Source organism: Crinia signifera, chromosome 3 (assembly GCF_055691185.1).
Source record: "Crinia signifera chromosome 3, ASM5569118v1, whole genome shotgun sequence".
Taxonomy (NCBI): domain Eukaryota; kingdom Metazoa; phylum Chordata; class Amphibia; order Anura; family Myobatrachidae; genus Crinia; species Crinia signifera.
The window spans coordinates 296,250,533-296,271,365 of NC_139219.1; the positions used below are offsets into that span (position 1 = coordinate 296,250,533).

The 20,833-nt window shown below is 46.7% G+C and overlaps 1 protein-coding gene across 1 annotated transcript; it reads right to left on the minus strand.

Moving 5' to 3' along the window:
- Positions 1 to 8,367: 8,367 nt before the first annotated feature.
- ADI1 (acireductone dioxygenase 1) lies at positions 8,368 to 20,816 on the minus strand. The gene is made up of 4 exons (XM_083178490.1): positions 20,517 to 20,816; positions 16,860 to 16,979; positions 14,075 to 14,254; positions 8,368 to 9,697 (listed from the first exon to the last, which is right to left on the minus strand). Exons 1-4 carry the CDS (start codon positions 20,634 to 20,636, stop codon positions 9,578 to 9,580), a joined length of 540 nt encoding a protein of 179 aa, XP_083034616.1. The 5' UTR covers positions 20,637 to 20,816; the 3' UTR covers positions 8,368 to 9,577.
- Positions 20,817 to 20,833: the final 17 nt, after the last annotated feature.

Sequence of the window (20,833 nt, forward strand, 5' to 3'; positions counted from 1 at the left end):
GCACGTATGTAATAACTGCGAGGCCCCTGACGCACACATGTAATAACTGCGAGGCCCTTGACGCACACATGTAATAGCTGAGAGACCCCTGACGCACACATGTAATAACTGCGAGGCCCCTGATGCACACATGTAATAACTGCGAGGCCCCTGATGCACACATGTAATAGCTGAGAGGCCCCTGACGCACACATGTAATAGCTGAGAGGCCCCTGCCGCACACATGTAATAGCTGAGAGGCCCCTGCCGCACACATGTAATAACTGAGAGGCCCCTGCCGCACGTATGTAATAACTTCGAGGCCCCTGCCGCACGTATGTAATAAGTGAGAGGCCCCTGCCGCACACATGTAATAAGTGAGAGGCCCCTGCCGCACACATGTAATAACTGAGAGGCCCCTGCCGCACACATGTAATAACTGAGAGAGGCCCCTGCCGCACACATGTAATAACTGAGAGAGGCCCCTGCCGCACACATTTAATAACTGCGAGGCCCCTCCTGCACACATGTAATTACTGAGAGGCTCCGGCCCCACACATGTAATAACTGAGAGGCCCCTGACACACATATGTAATAACTGAGAGGCCCCTGCAGCACGTATGTAATAACTGCGAGGCCCCTGCCGCACACATGTAATAACTGCGAGGCCCCTGCCGCACGTATGTAATAAGTGCGAGGCCCCTGCCGCACACATGTAATAACTGAGAGGCCCCTGCCGCACACATGTAATAACTGCGAGGCCCCTGCCGCACGTATGTAATAACTGCAAAGCCCCTGCCGCACACATGTAATAGCTGAGAGGCCCCTGACGCACACATGTAATAACTGCGAGGCCCCTGCCGCACACATGTAATAACTGCGAGGCCCCTGCCACACACATGTAATAAGTGAGAGTCCCCTGCCGCACACATGTAATAACTGTGAGGCCCCTGACGCACACATGTAATAAGTGAGAGGCCCCTGCCGCACACATGTAATAAGTGAGAGGCCCCTGCCGCACACATGTAATAACTGCGAGGCCCCTGACGCACGTATGTAATAACTGCGAGGCCCCTGCCGCACGTATGTAATAACTGCGAGGCCCCTGACGCACGTATGTAATAACTGCGAGGCCCCTGACGCACACATGTAATAGCTGAGAGACCCCTGACGCACATATGTAATAACTGCGAGGCCCCTGACGCACACATGTAATAACTGCGAGGCCCCTGCCGCACACATGTAATAGCTGAGAGGCCCCTGCCGCACACATGTAATAACTGAGAGACCCCTGCCGCACACATGTAATAACTGAGAGGCCCCTGCCGCACACATGTAATAACTGAGAGGCCCCTGCCGCACACATGTAATAACTGCGAGGCCCCTGCCGCACGTATGTAATAACTGCGAGGCCCCTGCCGCACAGATGTAATAACTGCAAGGCCCCTGCCGCACACATGTAATAACTGCGAGGCCCCTGCCGCACACATGTAATAAGTGAGAGGCCCCTGACGCACACATGTAATAACTGAGAGGCCCCTGCTGCACACATGTAATAACTGCGAGGCCCCTGCCTCACACATGTAATAACTGCGAGGCCCCTGCCTCACACATGTAATAACTGCGAGGCCCCTGCCTCACACATGTAATAACTGCGAGGCCCCTGACGCACACATGTAATAACTGCGAGGCCCCTGACGCACACATGTAATAACTGCGAGGCCCCTGCCGCACACATGTAATAACTGCAAGGCCCCTGCCGCACACATGTAATAACTGCGAGGCCCCTGCCGCACACATGTAATAACTGCAAGGCCCCTGCCGCACACATGTAATAACTGCAAGGCCCCTGCTCACAGTAAATAAGTCAAAAGGTCAACATGCACTAGATCATTGTGGAAATGTTGACACATGAAAAGGTCAACATGAAGTTTTTCACATTTTTTTGTGTCAACGTCAACGTTGCCCCTCAGTTAGTGTTGTGGGTACCCTTGTGTGGCTTGCCATGCTTCGGGTGTGGTACCTCGCGACTTTATCATTCCCAATTGTAGACAATGTGGATGGAAATATGAAGTCCATGAAATGGGATTTTTTTTTAATGCATGTCGACCTTTTCATGTGTCCATCAGTGTCATGTCAACCCTTTACTTGTGTCAACCTTTTGTCTAGGTCGACCTAATGTATGTTGAACTTTTGTTCTTGTCTACCTATTGTACGATTATTATTTGGTGACTAGCGATCAGGCACTAACATATGTGGGATGCGGTATCTAAGTGCTATGTTAGTGCTATAACAGACAAGTCTGTGAGCCGATAATTGAAAAATGCTTATTTATTAATAAACTTAGGGATTGAATGAGACTGCACTGGTCTGGTATGTGTGTCAGCCGCTGTTCCTAGCCGGAGGCAAGGCTAATGGGCACAGCGAGCTGATGACACGGTCTCCTGTTGGAGAAAGCACAGTCTGAATGGGAAGGGGAGTGGTGTGTGAGGGCGGATGGGAGGTGAGGGGGAAATAGTCAGGTAGCTCTGAGTTGGGCGATGCTCATCGGACTGTGGTGGAGGGGTGGTAACACTGGGTGCCCACGATGGGGGAGGACAGTCTGTGGGTCAAGGAATGTGTATAAGTGGTGTAATGTGAGTTGAGTAACATGTGGTGTAATGTGCATTGGTACTATTATGTGGACATGGCCCTTTCCCAGGAAGTCACACCCTTAATTTTAAGCGACTTCGGTGCGCACGGTCCCTATTTTTATTTGTGTTTTCTTTTAACTAATTATTTTTTTGGCACAGTTCACGAAAATGTCTAGTTACAGCAATGCTGCTACTGGGCACATTATGGGGGTTATTCAGGTTGATTCGCAAGGCTGCGAATTCGCAGCCTTGCGAGTCCACCAAACCCCGCCCGGCGAATGCACGCCCCCCCCCCCCCCCCCAGCAAAGTGCGGCTTCGCCCGCACAGCAGCGAATGGATGTTTTGCATAAACATCCATTCGCTATGCTGGGGTGTCCACCCACATCATTCGATGGTCGGTGACCATCGAATGATGTTTAGCGTGCACGCTTATAGTTACTTAGTTTAGCGTGCACGCTGGCGTGATATCGGCGGGCAGCTGACATCCGGTGACGTCAGCTACTCAGCCCACACACCCGCGTCACTGCCTCATTACCATGAGAACGCCCATCAAAAAGGCCCAACAGCGCCTGTTCTTCCTGAGGCAACTCAGGAAATTCAACATCCCGCAGGAGCTGCTGTGCGTATTCTTCACCACCATCGTGGAGTCTGTCTTATGTTCCTCGATCACAATCTGGTACGGTAGCGAGAACGACAAACAAAAACTGCAGAGGGTAGTGAAGACTGCGGAAAGGGTCATAGGGACCAACCTCCCCCCATAAGGGATCTGTTCTCATCCAGGGTAAGGAAACGCACTGAGAAGATCGCGAAGGACAAGCTGCATCCTGGTCACAACCTGTTCGACATCGTACCATCCGGAAGACGGTTCAGGTCCATCCCCGTCAATACGTCCAGATCCACAAGAAGCTTCTTTCCGTTAGCCGTCCATCACCTAAACAATCCAATCAAAGCGAATGCAATCCCAATATCAACAGCCAAACAACGTGTCCCTACTTGGCGACCTGACCACCATAGTCGTAGCTAGAAATGAATGCTTGTAATGTCTTTATGTAATGTCTCCCCCCCCCCCCCCCCCCCCCCTTTTCATCCCTGCCTGATGCTGCACTGTAATCCAACAACATTTCCTAGTGTGCGCAAGCATACATGGCCAATAAAGTTGATTCTATTCTATTAGCCTTGTGTCCATGGGATTCGGTCATTTGGTCTACAGTATGTTGATTGACACGTTAGGTCGACATTAGGTTTTTCACTGTTTTCACTGTTTTTTTGAGCCAACATGCCATATTTCATGTCCTACCATCCACTAGGATGTGGTGGGAGAATAAAATAGTGTGCCGAGCGCAGCAAGGCACCATGCCTGAAGCATTGCACTGGAAACTGTGTCCATGTCAACTGTGTCAACATTCGGGTCAAAAACAGTGAAATACCCCATGTCGACCTTTTAACTGTCGGCCTAATGCTTGTTGACCAACATACTGTAGACCAAATGATACCAACCAGTGCCCACATTCCCTACTCCTGCTGCCCCTCACCTCCACCTTTCTCACAGTTTGACCTAATTGTGCAACTCACTCAGTTTTCTTAGGCCCTTTAGTCTACCCAGCTTTAAGCGTGCCCTAAAAATGCACCTTTGTTAAAGTTTACCAACCTTCCTCATATCTCGTCATTCATCTTCTCTACATCTGCACTTTGCATCCTCCCCTGCTCATCCCCTCACCTTAGAATGCCATCTTCCCTCTTGTTCTCCCACTAGCACTATCCACATCACTAGTGCACACTCCCCTTCTGCAGCTCTGGATTGATGGCTACCGTATTATGCACCCCTTCTTGCTGTATCACATCAAGTTGTCCTAACCTCCATTATTATTTGTCCCATAGTCCCCATGTGCAGTTATTGTAATAGTCTCCAGTTACACCATGCACTTTTACTATGGTCAGATGTTTGGTATTGGTTTTTTTTGCTGTTACATTTATTGTGTGTAGTGTATGTGTGCGTTCCACCCTTGTACAGTGCTGCAGACACTTTGTAGCAACTTATAAATAAAAGTTAATAAACAGTGCAATAAACGCTAAATATGTTTTATTACTACGCTTAGTACAAAACACAAACACACCAAAAGGTTGATATGCTCAATTTATTTTCAAGAAACTTCCTTTATCCTAATATTAACCATAAACAAGTATTGCAGATTGAAAAACACAAAAACAATATCTTCACCAGCAAACTGAGCCAACATGCCCTTTGTCTATGACTGGGGATAGAGCTAAACCCATCTGTGCAAAAGTTATAGCCATTATTGTACAATTTGTGGCTGAATAATACCCATTTTAAATGTCCCTGGTCATGAGACCCAGCATTTCAACCTGGGTAGTGAATAGGGTTGAACACGGGTTCAGCAGTGTAAATGAGTAACCCGGGTCAATGCGACCAGAGATCCATTCACTGCAATGGAAAAGCTGGTGCTGGGAGATGCCCTCATTATGCCGGGTGGGGAGGCAGGTGTAAAAGGGTCACACCCAGGTCTAAAATCCTTGGTGCGACCCGGGTTGCTGGTGTATCAGAGCCAGACATGTGCTCCACTATTCCACAGGGGGTTATGTATCTTCACATTACCTGGGTTCCTCTCAGCACCTTAGACCACCTATTCGCCGCTGTCACACTTGCAGTGGTGCGCTACCCACGTACTTTGGGGGTCGATCCTATTAACTGCGAAGGGTGCGCTTCCAGCAGTATTTAACTGCCGCCAATGGCTCCCGATTTCACACTGTTCACAGACTGATTTCAGCCTGAAACTGCTCAATACCCTCTGGGGCAGCGAATTCTGGCTGGATGATTAATCGCAACTAATCAGATCGACCCCTAAATTGTAACTTACAGGATGTGTCCAACGTTCATGGTGATGTTTATGTCCAGTAGAGACCTTTGACCCGTGAGCATGTGATACAGCTTATTACCTATTGTTGCAGTTCTACATTGGGTACTTGTGTATTTTGGCGGCGCCCATCGCATCGTATATCATAAGGCATACGATGGTATGCGATGCGACGCGATATTGTACAATGCCATACAATTTTAAAATTGTATGACATTGCATATGGCATACAATGCGATGCGATGAAACATTGTATAAGCACCCTAATGGGTGCTTACAATGTTAAATGCACCCCCCCCCCGCCACCCCCCCACTATAAACGTGAACCCGAAGCGTGGCGAGCCAGCGAGGGGCGGCGGTACGCGTCCTCCGACATTTTCATACCCCCACTATCCACGTCGGCGTGGAGTTGAGAACAGAAAGTGTGGCGAGCGCAGCGAGCCACCGAGCCCGAAGTGTGGCGAGCGCATGCGCATACCTGTGAAGGCCACGAGGGGACTCCGATACCTGTGAAGGTATCCGCGTCCCCTCGCCACGCTTCAGGCTCGGTGGCTCGCCACACTTTCTATTCTCAACTCCACGCCGACGTGGATAGTGGGGGTATGAAAAGGTCGGAGGACGCGTACCGCCGCCGCTCGCCACGCTTCGGGTTCACGTTTATAGTGGGGGGGTGGTGTGGGGGTGCATTTAACATTGTAAGCACCCATTACGGTGCTTAAAAGCACCCTTTAGGGTGCTTATACAATCTTTCATCGTATAGGGGGCAAAAATCGCGTCACATCGCATGCCATCGGGTGCATGGTATGCGATTAAAACATTGCGCAATGGAAATCGGGGGCGCCGCTATAATACACAAGTACCCTACATTGAACTCAGGAGCAGTGTATGACCACAGGTATGAAGGTTTCATGCTTCCTGCTAAGCAGTGATCATTCAATATGACATTGATGGCTAACCTTGACACTCCAGCTGCTGTTGAACTACACATCCCAGCATGCCCTGCATCAGTTTTAGCATGGCCAAATAGCAAAACTGTAGCAGGGCATTCTGGGATGTGTACTTCAACAACTTCTGGAGTGTCAAGGTTAGTCATCACTGATATATGGTGACCTGTCCCTTATCCCTGACTTACACTGCCATGGTAAGGACCCCTGTAGTGTGTGGTTACTGTATAGTATCTGCTTTATGTTACATCATTATGCAGCATACCAGTAACCCAGCCTGAAGCCAATGCTCCAAATGCTAGTCTGCTACCTTGTGATCGCCTCTGTGTATGTGTGAGAAAGAGATGTAGTTTAATTCGCTGCCAATAGATGGCAGTATTTCGGATATACACAAATGGACACTAAATATATAGATATAGATGATTTATATACAGGTGTTTTTACATAGTGAATGTTTACCAGGATGCTTAAGAAAAAGATCCCTGTATTGTAATCTGTGGTGTGCAAGAATGAATGGCAGCAGAAGCATCGGCTGTATAATGTTATACCTGTGCAGGGTCAGTAATGCCGTGTTCACACTACTCGTGTCAGCAGAAGCATCGGCTGTATAATGTTATACCTGTGCAGGGTCAGTAATGCCGTGTTCACACTACTCGTGTGAAATACCCGGCTTTTACCCAGCATTTTAATGCCGGGGACTCCACCAACTGACCCCTGTTCTCACTGCTAAGGCAAATTCCTGGGTGAAGCAGTTCTACCCGGTAATTTGCCTTTTAACACTTTTTTTTTTTTGCAGTGTGAACAGGTCAACTAGTGTCTGCATACCCGGATCTCAAATCCAGGTAAAAAGCAGGGTTGGAGACCCAGGAATTTTGACACTGGTTGACCCGTTCACACTGGGGAAAAAAAAACCCATGTTAAAAGTCAATTTACCGCGTCGACACGTTAGACCTGGGAATTTGTCTAGCAGTGAGAACGGGGTACAACAGGACAGCATTACCTTACAACACCAGGAGGCTGTACCACAGGCAATCTGCCAGACCGGCCTGGGGGCTTATAGCCAGCATTGCCAAGTGCCACACTGGCCTCTGGTTGGGTATGGGTCATCAAGCATTGGGTCGACACGCCTTATGCCGACATCTGAAATAGGTTGACATGGCTAAGGTCGGAAAGTCGACATGGGGTGGTCGACAGTCAAAAGGCCAATATGCGTTTTTCACGAATGTCAACCCCGTCTGAGTGTACCACGTACCCTCACATTGCTCGCCATGCTTTGGGCACTGTGCCTTACACACTATTTTGTTCTCCCACCACGCCACAGTGGATGGTAGGGCATGAGATACCGCCTGTCGGCACATGTCAGCTCCCCCCAAAAGGTGAAAAATTCATGTCAACCTTTTGACTGTCGACCTTCCCATTATCAGCCTAATGCTTGTCAACCTTCCAACCCTGTCGACCTTACCCATGTTGACCTATTTCAAGTGTCGATCCAATGCATGTCGACCTTGTACAAGAGGCCAACACCAGCAAGCGGTCGGTATGGTAATAGGTCGACGTGGGTTTTAAAAATAAAATTTGTGTTCATGTCGACATGGACACCATATTAGTGTACTGTGTGTGCTTGCAATGCCAGCAAAGTGCCTCTCTGCACTCGGCACACCATTATACCCGCTGGGATGGTAAAGGGTGAACAAGTCGGTTTTTTTTGGTAAAAAAAAAAACCCATGAGAAACTCATGTCGACATTTTGGTTGTGTCAACTTTTTGAACATGTCCACCTAAACCCTTGTCTATCTTTTTCATATGTTGACCTGTCGACCTTCTACCGTTATGTTATAGGCAGCGGGAGCCCCTGCGAGAGAGACTGGAGGGAATACTGTCCTGCACATTGCTAATGGGACCTGGCTGTTGTATATCAGCCAATAACCAGACACATCATGAGAAATATATATACTTTATTTCTGACCAGAAAACCAGTCCCCAGAAACACCATATAGTGACATCTCTACAGATTATATAGAGAGAAATAAGGTGCGTTCCAAGCAGCAATGAGGTAACCGCCACGCAGGGCGCTGGAGCACGAAGCGATGCGCACAATGTCTCACGCTCCAGTTTCCTTCCCACCCGACTAACGCATCCGCGTCGCTCTGTCAGACATTCTATATATAGTGCGCTATGAAATGTCAATGTAGCAGAAATGAATTACAGGTTACATCTGTACAACCAATGCCCACCGGGAGTTATTCCTTTATGCCTCCAAGTCGCACATACAGCTGGTTTCTGAGAACTCATTCTGCTTTAACCCTTTACTGACTTAAGGCACTATATGTCTGTGACCGTGATGTAAGTGTGTTCTGATTAAGTACATTTTTATATTGGAGGTATCTCTAGGTGTGCAGGCTGCTGTCACTGATCACAGGCCCAACCTACTGCATAATGGTACAGACCACGGAATAGCTGCATCCACTGCAGGTAGGGGATGGGCCCAAATTAGATGACATACACAGCTGTATAATGCGATCAGTGAGACAGATGGATATATTTTTTTTTTGGGGGGGGGGGGGGGGGGGTGTGCTACGGGGGACAACTCTCCTGGGCCCTTACGCTCTGACAGAGGGGAGGGCCTGGACCGCTCTATCTCCCGCTGCCCTCCAACCTCCTTTACTAACAGCCACAAGTCATCCACAGGCCGCCAGCCCCTCTCAATAGCGACAAGCTGCAGGTCATCCACGCCGGAGATATGTAGATATAATCTATCAACAGTCATTTTAAAGAACCGTTATCATCTGGATTCTAGGTAACACCCATGTAGTGTATTGCTCAGTATCATTGGAATGTTACGGTAATTATTCTTTCTTTAGTACGTGATTAAATATTTTATTACAGGCTTAGTGGGGGGAATTAATTAGCACTGAAAAAATGGGGGTAGGCTTGAGCTTCAATGCCCAAATAATCAATTAAAGCTCCCCCTTTTTTTACCTGTTTTTTGGGCATTAACCAATAGAATTCAAAATAAGTTCCTGGGTATTTCGGTGGAATTTATTTTCAGGTCTGTTAATTGCAGCCTATGGGAAGCCTTTGGGGGACTAATTGGATAACCCCAGGGATCACTTAGCCCAAATTAAAGTGTCAAATTGAATCCCCCCCCTTAAGCAGTTTGGGTCAAAAACTGTAGATATTTTGCACGAGCCTCATAGTTGTCAGCTGGGCGGTTGTACGGTGTCCAGACGGGTTCCCCAACAAACAGTCTCATTGCTTTGATGTAGTCCTAGAGAGGAAAAGAGACAACAAAGAATGACCTTAAAATCCGGGGAGTACAAGTAAAGCAACTACACATAACATACCACATCTCCTTCCGATAGTTTCACAGTGCGGAGTTATTGTGTTCCCTATGATAGAACTCATTGGTGGATTTATTTGCAGCCCAAATATATATATATATATATATATATATATATATAATTTTTTTTGCAATTCAAACATTACGGTTTAAATTCATTTTAATTGCTTATCAAAAAATCTTCTACATTGAATGTTGAACGATGTTGATGTTCTTATTTTAAAGTGGCTCACCATTGGTTCTGCTACTAGCGCTAGGGCTGTTGAGCCTGACTAGACATTGGACTTGAAAAGGTTACAACGTCAGAGAAACACTTTTCATAGTACATGTAAAATGTTACTGCTACGCGTTTTCGACTGTCACTACGGTCTTTCTCAAGGAGACACTCTCCTTGGGAAAGCCCGTAGTGACTGTCAAAAACGCGTTCGGAGCTCTAGTTTCTTATGTCATGGCACTGTGGATGCTTAACCTGATCTGGAGGAGTTTATCCTGGGATTACCCTCTCTCCTATTCTCCACCATCTGGGTAATTGGCCACTTTTTGTATTCTATATTCCATGTATTTGTATGTTTGTCATGAAATAAAATGGTATTACACTATATACCATTCTCTCTTTTGTTTTCGGTACCACTCTGAGAAATTCTGGAGGAGGATTCAGTTATTCACCCCTCTGAAATAAGGTCATTGTGTTATATGCGGTCTATCATTTGGAGAAGAGGCGACGCTCCTAGTCTTGGAGGAACGTATGGTTTTTGTGCTTGTGATATTGAATTGATTCAACTACTGCGGAGAAGAGAACCGTCCCTCAATAAAAAGGGACGTAAAATCCTTTTAAGGCGCCATTAGAGGGAACACCTGCACCCTTGTACTACTGTTTGAAGTGCACCGCTGCGCTCGCTATGCTTGGGGCGCGGTGCCTCACTACGCTCGGCACACTATTGTATTCTCCCAACATTCCCTAGTGGATGGTAGGGTATGAAATACAGCCTCTCGGCACATGCCGGCTCAAAAAACAGTGAAAAAACCCCATGTCGACCTAATGCTTGTGTCAACCTAATGACCTGTCAACCTAGACCCATGTCGACCTTGTTGCCTGTCGACCTAATGACCGTACCCCGTAGAATGTATATACCACACCTTCTGACCTGACAGGAGTTTCTGCCACTAAATGTATTGGTTTGGTCATTGATAACTTGTAAATGTAAAATCAGTAAAACTGTGTGCTACTGTATTTCTCTAGTTTTTGTTTTAATATTATATTATAAACACATCTCTTTATTTATGTGAAGTAAGGTAAAATGGCCAAAAATATAAATGGGGGTTTTCTGCTGAGGATTTCCTGGCCATAAGACCTCTGTATCCACAGTCATATATTTAATACCTCCAATAGGTGAGGAGATGCACTGAGTTAATAACTGGCAGATCAATGGTTTGGGACTGAGACGTAGGGAGGATTAAAAAGCAAAACGCCAGCTCTGATTATAAAGGCACGGAAGTCCCCCATAGTTTAGGGCAGTGATTCCCAAACTGTGTGCCATGGCACCCAGGGATGCCTTGGGCCACTTGCAGGGGGGACTTATTTATGGTCAATGTAATAGGCAAAAACAGTGAAGGTGGCTTTTAATAATACAATGGGCGGTATTCAATGAGAATACCTGCGAGGTGCAGCGAATCCTTTTTAGGATTCGCTGCACATTCGCCACGTTCCGGAGCCGGCGGGCTCCGGTATTCAACGAGTCAGGGGCTCGCTGCCCCTGACTGGCGAATATGAGCTCCTGCGGCGTATGCCGCAGGGAGCCTCAGGACGGTGCCAGGCAGAGAGATGGAAGTCTCTCTGCCTGCCCCAGAGCGTTTGTGGGGGTTAGGTGGGCTCCCCGGGTGCCAGGCAGCACAGGCTGCCCCCCCGGGGGTGCCAGCAGGGGAGCGTATATTCACTACACACGATCATAACGATCGTGCAGTGAATATATGAATATGTAATGAGCGGCTCGGCTCCGGCGCCCCCTGCTGGCTGATGTGTAAAAAAAAATAATAAAAAAAATATATTATTTTTAAAATTAAATATATATTCATGTGCTTACAGCACATGAATAAAAATAGCATGCCCCTCCTCAGAATAAAATTCCTGATTTTTTGACACCAAATGTAAAAAACAAAACACTTTATTTTAAAAGTTCACATTCCACTTCGCCATAAAAAGATAGCGATTGCTACTCGGTGAATCATGGCGAAAAAAACCTTCAAATGTATTCGCCATGTGGTCATTGAATAGGGTGATTCACCGTTTTTGTCAAAAATTCGCCAAACAGCACAAATTCGCCATAAAAGCATGGCGAATCAGGCTCATTGAATACCGCCCACTATGTGAACAAACAAAGGCAAATCTTGTCTCTCTCCGCACAGTAAAACCTACAGTAAAGTATGACATCTAAAAACAATTTAATTAATTTAATGTTTTTTTCTAAATTTTTGAATAAGAACCTTTTGGCGATGGGGTGCCCTGAAAAGCATTCTGAAACTCCAGGGCGCCAACGAGATTCAAAAAAATTTGGGAACCCCTAGATTAGGGCATTACAATATATCAATTAAAGACAACTATTTTACAGCTTCTACTATGGTATCTCCCATAATGTATTGTCAACCCCACACCACCAGGTGCTATTTTGCCCTTTGAGTGCCAACGTTGCTGTGAGATATCCTCAAAATATCCATTAAAAATGCCAACGTCGCTCGCAGCAACTGTGTGATTGTCCAAGCAAGAACATACAAATAAATTGTTTAAAAATCATACAATGTGATTTCCTGTGTTTTTTTCCCCCCATATTCTGTCTCTCACATTTGAATGGTACCTACAGATGGGGCAGGTCCCATCTTGGCAGGGGATGGTGATGGCGACGCCAGCCGCCATATCGATGGCGAGAAGGGGACGCGCGCGCACGTCCGCTTCCGACGGCGCTTCCATCCGCTCTCCCGGGTCCCCGCCGGCTTGTCGTTGGTAACCCGGGGTCCCCGCCGCCTGCCAGCACCCCCCCCTAACCCTGTCCGTCTCCCTGAGGCGGAGACAGACAGGGTTTCCGTCGCCTCGCCGACGGAGATTGAGACGCACGCGCGTCTCAGTCTGATGGATGGCGAGGCTGCTGGCGGATCACCAGCGGGGACGTTCTGGTGATCCGCCAGCCAGGATGAGGCCTGCCCCATCTGTATAATGAAAATTACAGACCTCTCATCTTTTTCAGTGGGTCAACTTGCACAATCGGTGGCTGTCCAAATATATTTTTGCCCCGCTGTATATTACAAGGATGTATGTAGGCTTTACTCAAGATCCTTCTAAACGGCACAGATAAAACGATCTATGGATAGAATTGGGTATGTGACATTGGGGCATATGTAATAGTCTGAATTTGTCAGAGGTGCTTGATGCTAGCTGATCCTGGATTTTATTTATTTTCACATAAAACAATTGGATAGGAAGTTAAAAACAAAATTCTAAATCTTTCATGAGGGGTGGATTATTGGCAGAGGTGGATTTAGACCTCACGGGGCCCTAGCAAGCTACTGGTTTGGGGCCCTCCTCAATTTCTATAGCACTATATTTTGCTGATGATTGTAGGCGGCTTTAATAGAGTAACTTGCTGCATGCACATTCTCCCTATACACGCTCAGCTGCGTGATCATCGGCATTGCGTACAAATATTAATTGGGCTCTTGGTCTTTTGGCAGTAGGCTTAATACCGGTGTCACATATGAAGTTAAGTGACTGCCTACATACAAATATTGTTTTATCCTATCAAAGAGCATCAAAGGCACTTTGGGAGTGTGGGCAGGTCCATGTGTTGTCATGACATCATGCGGCAGTCACGTAATACTCCTCTGGGAATGTTTTGGATGGCCAGGATATATTTATGGGGCTCCTAGGGACCTGCTGGGCCCTAGATTGCCTTGTAGAATCTCTGCCTCTGATTAATGGGGATAATTGGATACCGCAGTAATTGTACTCTATTATCAGAACAGAAAGTGGATATAACCACAACAAGAAACCGGCTGCTATTAGGTCCAGTTAATATACTGTAGATCGACTAGTACTGTCTGAAAGGTACTGTATGTGTCTATCTGAGCTTGCCAACCAACATGGCTCCTGCCCTCTCCACTGATCAAGAATTTGGATACCTGCGTTATTGAGTTCAGCAATCACATGTATATCAGTAGATGTGTTTACATGTGTGACTTGTAAATCACCAATCGGGAATGGGTTAGGAACATTCAGTCCCATGCTAACACTTTTAGGTTGTAATAATAAATCCGTACGTTTTCGTCCAGTGTAAAGCGATGATAGATGCCAGCCGGGAGAGTTATCATGTCTCCTTTCTGCATAGAGATCCGGATCCATCGGTTCTCCTGGTCTCGCACGTCAAAGTAACCGCTCCCCTCTAGGATGTATCGGATCTCGTCGTCTAGGTGCAGGTGCTCCTCATAAAACATTTTCAACTGGAAGGAAGAAACATATACAGTGATATATATGGCATAGTGCACATAGTATACAGGCATAGTGTATGGGGGCCTTAACAGTTTGGATAGTCCCTTACTGTACCTCTCAATAGGAGCAGCTAGCCAGTAGGCACTATGGGGTTAATTTACTAAAACTTCTAAAAATAAAGAGATGCTGTTGGCCATAGCAACCAATCAGTCATTTTCTAGGATGAAATGGAGAAATGGTTGCTATGGGCAACATAACCTATTTTCAGAAGCTTTAGTAAATTTCCTCCTAGGCCTAAGGCCTTGATCCCGAGTTGCACGCTATGCCGATGTGTTCACCATTGAATGACTATGGGCAGACTGCACGTGCGCTGTACCTGTGTAATTGTTCCTTTGCGATTGTGCTCGCAGAGAGGTTGAAAACAGGGAGTGGCGTCAAGATGTACAGATGGAGCCGCTCTCCTTGTTGCGGGTCCTGGCGATCCTATAGCCAACCGCCAGGACTCGCCATCAAGCGGAAGGGGGCGGGCACGCACGGCGCTCACATGCTCAGTCTAAGCCTCGCGTAGTGCCCTGCAACCCCCCCCCTTTAACCCTGCCCATCTCCCTGACGCGGAGACGGGCAGGGATTCCGCTCCCTACTGCCGAGTACTTACGTGTGTTTGAGACGCTCGCGCGTCCCCATCATATGGAGCGCCTCTCCAACAGCTATTGGGATCTGGCAATGAATGAGAGGCACTCCATCTGTAGGTCATGGCCGTATTTTGGGCTGTGTATCCAACATTAGCTGGGATTTTGTACACAATTGTGAATGAGCTTGCGATACCGCCGGTACGTGTGTCTTTATTTATAGGCGGCAGCGTTACTTGCTAAGACTGGGCCTAATTCAGCATGGATCGCTAATGTGAGTATTTGCAGCGGACTGAGCCTAATTCAGCTTGGATCCCTTATGTGAATATTCACAGTGGACTGGGCCTAATTCAGCTTGGATCGCTAATGTGAGTATTCGCATTGGACTGTGAGGAGAAAGCTGCTGCCCAGACAGAAATAGAAAACACCCCTTGCTAAATTGCAAGAGAATTGCAAATGGATCGCTAATCGCCATTTATTTGCAAATCCATGTGCAATATTCGAACCATCTAAGAGTTTCAGCTGTCCGTGCAGTTGTGAGTAGGTCTGACCCTTCATCCGCGAATGAGACAGGGTGTAAGTGGTCATCGCTCACAGCACAGACCCTCCTCAAAAACGCCCAGACACGCCAACGGTTTCCCCAACCGCTCCCAGAAAACATCAGGTTACCCATTACAAACCCCCCCCCCCCCTCCATAAAAAAGAAATAAAATAAGCCGGCTTCCTGTCATTCAAACTGCGCAGGGATTGTATTTACAACCATACACATTTTTTCAGGTGCTTTCATCCCTTGTGCAATACGCACAATTAGTGGTCAGGTCTGAATTAGGCCTATCCGCAGCGCTGTAGCCTGGAAAATACAACTGCAATAGTATAAGCGTACAAAACTCTGAATTAGGCCTGAGGAACTTTTAAAATAATTTTGCAATTTGCACAAGGCGTGTCAATGGGAGTTTTACACACATGACTTAAACACCCATAAAGAAGTCGCCCCGGGCTATATTTGGTCTAGAATCTGGCTCTGATACAAATAAACATCCACTTTACTCTGGAACACTGTTTCAAGCCTAAATGAGGCATTATCCTGACAGAGTAGCTCTTTACAAGCGGATGGCTGGGTGAACAATCTCATCAACCTATCAATCACATGAACTGCAATGCCTCAGGGGAAAAGCATAACTTATACCGTCATGTGCTGGACCACACTGACATCTGGCACTGTTCTTCTGCTTAAAAAATATATCAGATGTCATTTATTTATTATTTATTAACAGTTTCTTATATAGCGCACACAGATTCCGCAGCGCTTTACAGAGCATAGTTATAATCAAAAACACATAACAAATTACAGCACAAGACAGTTTAGGACAAGTACATGGTTAATATGGATAGTTGCACCAGGGGACAGGACACTGAAGCAATTATCAGGGTGGCAGAGCTTTATATATTCTAAGAAAGGCACAGAAGGAGAGAGGGCCCTGCTCATGAGAGCTTACATTCTGTAAAGATGACTCTATAATTAACAATTTAAGATGTAGTGTTAGGGTGGGGATAACGGTAAAATTTGCCGCAATGAAATGTCAAATCGGCTACATCTTAAATGGTATGCAACATCCTCTGGTTGGCACTGCTGCATGCTGTGTGTATGACCAATCGGACAACCAGGCGATTTGTCTGTCCGATTTGGCCTCTGAAAGGGCCACCCCCTTGGCAGTTACTGTTCCGATGTGTACAAGAGCAACGATAAATAGTATATGATCAAACAATGCGATAAATTGGTTGTTTGCAAGATCATACAGTGTGTACGCTCGATTGGTTGAAGAATTGTTCCAATCCATGTCGTTCTGATGTGTGTCCGACTTTAAGCTCACATGGACTGTAGGGGGCAGGAAAAAACTGAAATTCTGTAAAACTGTTCAACGATACATGGGATGTCCTGCACTGTGGCTGCAAGTGGTTATGGTAATGGCAGCCGAGTATAATTTACCTTCTGCTCATAATTGGGCAGCGTGTCTTTATGTATAGTGATTATATCCATCCAAGAGTAATTGTTCTCTTTCCGAATCTTGGCCAGCTCTGGGTCAGTCTCGTAATTATCAGCATCCAACTGTGACAGGAAAAAGGAAAGGAGACATTTTTATTACAGTCAGCAGAAAAGAGAAGCATAGTTGGCAGTGACAGATGATATTGGTGATAGTTTACTAGCGATGGCTGGTTGCAGTATGTACTGGGTAACCATCAATAGTTTTATCATCAATTTTCTTTTACTGACTGACCCGTGGGCCAATCAGAAGGTGGGGCGGGCCTATGCTGTGTCCTGACACCTGTGCCGTCAATGTAGGGAAACAATCTGGTTCTCCTACATCGATGGCAAAAGTATTCAACTTCAGCCATAAACCATCGATTATTTCAAATTCTTGATGGTCGATGGCCATCCCTACGCATACATACACATTATGCCTAGCTGAACAATCAGAGCGGATGTACAAATAAGGGGAAGGGGAGTAACAGACTTAAACCTCTTCAGGGCAGGGCAGCACGCGGAGATAACTATTTAAGGTTTTCCCTTATGACGATGTTGCGGAGGAGGGAGTGACAAGAGGAACAGAATGGGAGGACAAGGATGGTACCAACATGCGGAACAAGGCAGAACATGAGGAGATGCGGGGAGGGCTATTTGGCAGGGCAAAGGTTTTGAGTTCCCCCCATACCCTATAGAGGTGGGCAGCAGCGTTAGCTTTTATTATATGAGATTAAAAATGAACTATTCCAGAAGAGTCTAGAACGGCCAATTGTCTACTTCACGACAATTGGCCGTTCTAGACTCAGCACATCCGTAATTAGTTATCACCATCGATGGCAACTGAAGAAAAATACTAGATTGTCTGTGTAACACAACAACAGTATAACAAGAATGTGAGAAATCAGAAGTGTCTGGCCCCGGGGCAGGAAATATTGGTTAGCATATTATGCACATTTCCGATGATGGATTTCCCTAAATATCTATTACAGAAGCTTAACACAACAAAATAATTTTCCTTTACAATCAAAATACTACAAGTGCAAATTGCATTAGATCCGGGTGCTGGGAAATCATCATCAGTAAATTATAATGGTGTCACTATGCCAGGTAACTTGGAGCTCCAGCTAATGAGCCATCCAGAGCAAATTAATTTATTAATCGTAGTCATTCACAGTCAATTACTCTGCATCCTAAAGCTAAAAACAGAAAGTGGTTATCAATCACATAGACTTTCCAAACAGGAGGCAGATCTGTCTGCTACAGTTGTCATCAAGTGTAGACTCTGTAATGGTTCTGGCTCATTTTGCAAAATGGTGGTACACGTATCGGGCTATCGGTAACTGCGCAACACTGGCTGATTCTAGGGATCTCCATCGACGATTCTAAGTTATTGATGGTCTACCACCAATGTTGATTTTTTTTTTGCCATCGATGGGGAGAACCGGCTGTTTTCCCACCATCGATGATGCAGAAGCAACAAATATTCTTTTTACTTCGTCTGCTCCTGACACTCCCGTGAAGATCCGTCCCAGGTTCTAATTCTAATCATGTAAAGCAGGGATGACCATCAGTGGGTGAAACCAACAAGGAGTCCCTTGCCGATGGTTTCACACTATCGATGGATAACCGATTCATGGTCAACCTTAGTTGATACTGAATTGTGAAATAAAGCAAAAAAGAGCGAGTAATGTTGCAGCTTAGTAAAACAGTGTTATGCTGTGTACACACGGGGGCGATATGGGCTATAATCGCTGGGAATATGGTCGCAGGCGACCATATTGCCAGTGATGGAAGTGTGCCCCAGCGATAAATCGCCGGGTGCGCACTCCCGTTTTCTGCCCCATTGTAATCGCTGGTCGCAGGAGCTTGCTCCTGCGACCAGCTAATTACCTCTGCGGCACCCCCAGCAGAGGTTCCTTTTCATCAGCGACCATCTCTGGTCACTGATGCAAAGGAGACACTGAGCAATATATTGCTCAGTAATATATTGCAAGCAATATATCTCCCCCCTGTGTGTACGTACCTTTACACTGGATGCAGATTTATATGCGAGAGGGGACGCTTCCTAGCTCTAACCAAATTTGCAATTTAAAAACTAAAAGTTAGTTATTCAGAAAGTGAGGGCTACAGTACATGCAAAAGCAGGCAGTATTTATCCAGCATGCAAACAAATAAGTATATTGGTACCCCTTGCATTACAAAATGGTTTGTTCCAGATACAAAAGTAACTTTGGGATTTGAAAGCTGAGACAGTCTTATGACTTGGTCATATGCCTGACTGCAATGTGCGAAGGAAAAAAACAACCCACAATAATAATTATTACTTATATAACCATGTAAGAGACTGGATATTCTGTATATAATAATAAATACAGGTTGAGTATCTCTTATCCAAATATGCGTTATCAAAATTACTCAGAAAACCAAAGATTTCCAGAATGTACTCTTTTTTTGTGTGCAAAATATGGGAGAAAATAATCAAACACACATGGTGCCCATTTTCATGTCGACCTATACATTGTTCCAGAGGGACCTATACAAGCGCAGAGGGACTCCCAGGTCACAGACCCGAAAGTCCAGACCCCTGGAGCACATCGACCGATAAGATCTGCCTTTTACAGAACTAATCGCATTGGTTAGTACATATGCGATAAGTGGAGGTGTAATGTACCGTAAGTTGGCACATCCCACCTGGAGATGGCTGTACAGACTGAGGGACACTACGCAGGCGTTGTAGCAGCTGCAGCAGTCCAGACTGGTCTGGTACTACACCCTGACATTGATGCTGTGTACACACGGGGAAATATGATTGCTGGGGATATATTGCTAGCAATATATCCCCAGCAATCATATTGCTCAGGGTCTCCTTTTCATCAGCGATGAAAAGGAGACACTGCTACGGGGCGGAGGGGGAGTGCAGCAGCAGCACACGCTGCTGCTGTCACTTTGAACGGAGGGAGCAGCCGCACGGGGCTGGGGAGATCAACGCTGATCTCCCCGGCGCTGACCTCCCGGCACAGCGATCGCGGGGAAAGCCGCTGGTCGCAGGAGCATGCTCCTGCGACCATTAGGCTGTGCACACGGGAGCGCGCAGCTGGCGATTTATCGCAATCTGCGCTCCAAATCACTGGCAATATGGTCGCTCAGCGACCATATTCCCAGCGATTCACACAATATTGCTCCCGTGTGTACACACCTTAACATGGACCATGGGCAGCGACTGTGCCAGCCACATAGTTCAGCACGGCACGAATGGTCACACAGTCTTGCTCCACCGACCACACTGGGGCTGTAACTCTACTACTGACCCTACTTAGTACATAGCCGGGGGCATGTTTATACAATATGAAAAATTTGCTGTGAAAATTGCTGTTGCTGTGTTAATATTTGCCCCTAAGATATACATAGGCCCCTAAGGTGCAGGAGAGTTGTTGCAGAGATCTATTTGCCCATACTGACACATTGCATAGCTTACTGACATTTATCAGGCTGCAGTAATTAGTGACAATTATCAGGAGAACAGGAACACGTGGTCACCCAGCTGTGTGGCGGCAGCAGCAGTAGACCGTCCCGCGATAGCAGATGGAACGTTGGGGAACAGTTATATAACAGCTGCCTCACCTGGTAGGAGTGCACCCCCAGCGACCTCAGCTCCTCCGCTGGCACCGGGCACTCAGGCTGCAGCCGGTGGGGTTTCCTCTGGTCCTCCTCCGAGTCATCCATATACCAGGCCTGCACCATGCTGCCTACTCCGGCGGCCGGCCCGACACAGTCACACTGGTACTGCACACAGCACCGAGAGAGAGAACCGCCCCGAGCTACCTTCCAACTGTGTCGCCGCACAGCGGCCGCTCCGCCATCTTGTTGGTTATCATTGTGCGTGCACTGTTCATGGGTCTTCTACATTTTGGAACGTCAGAGGCATTGTTTATATCCTC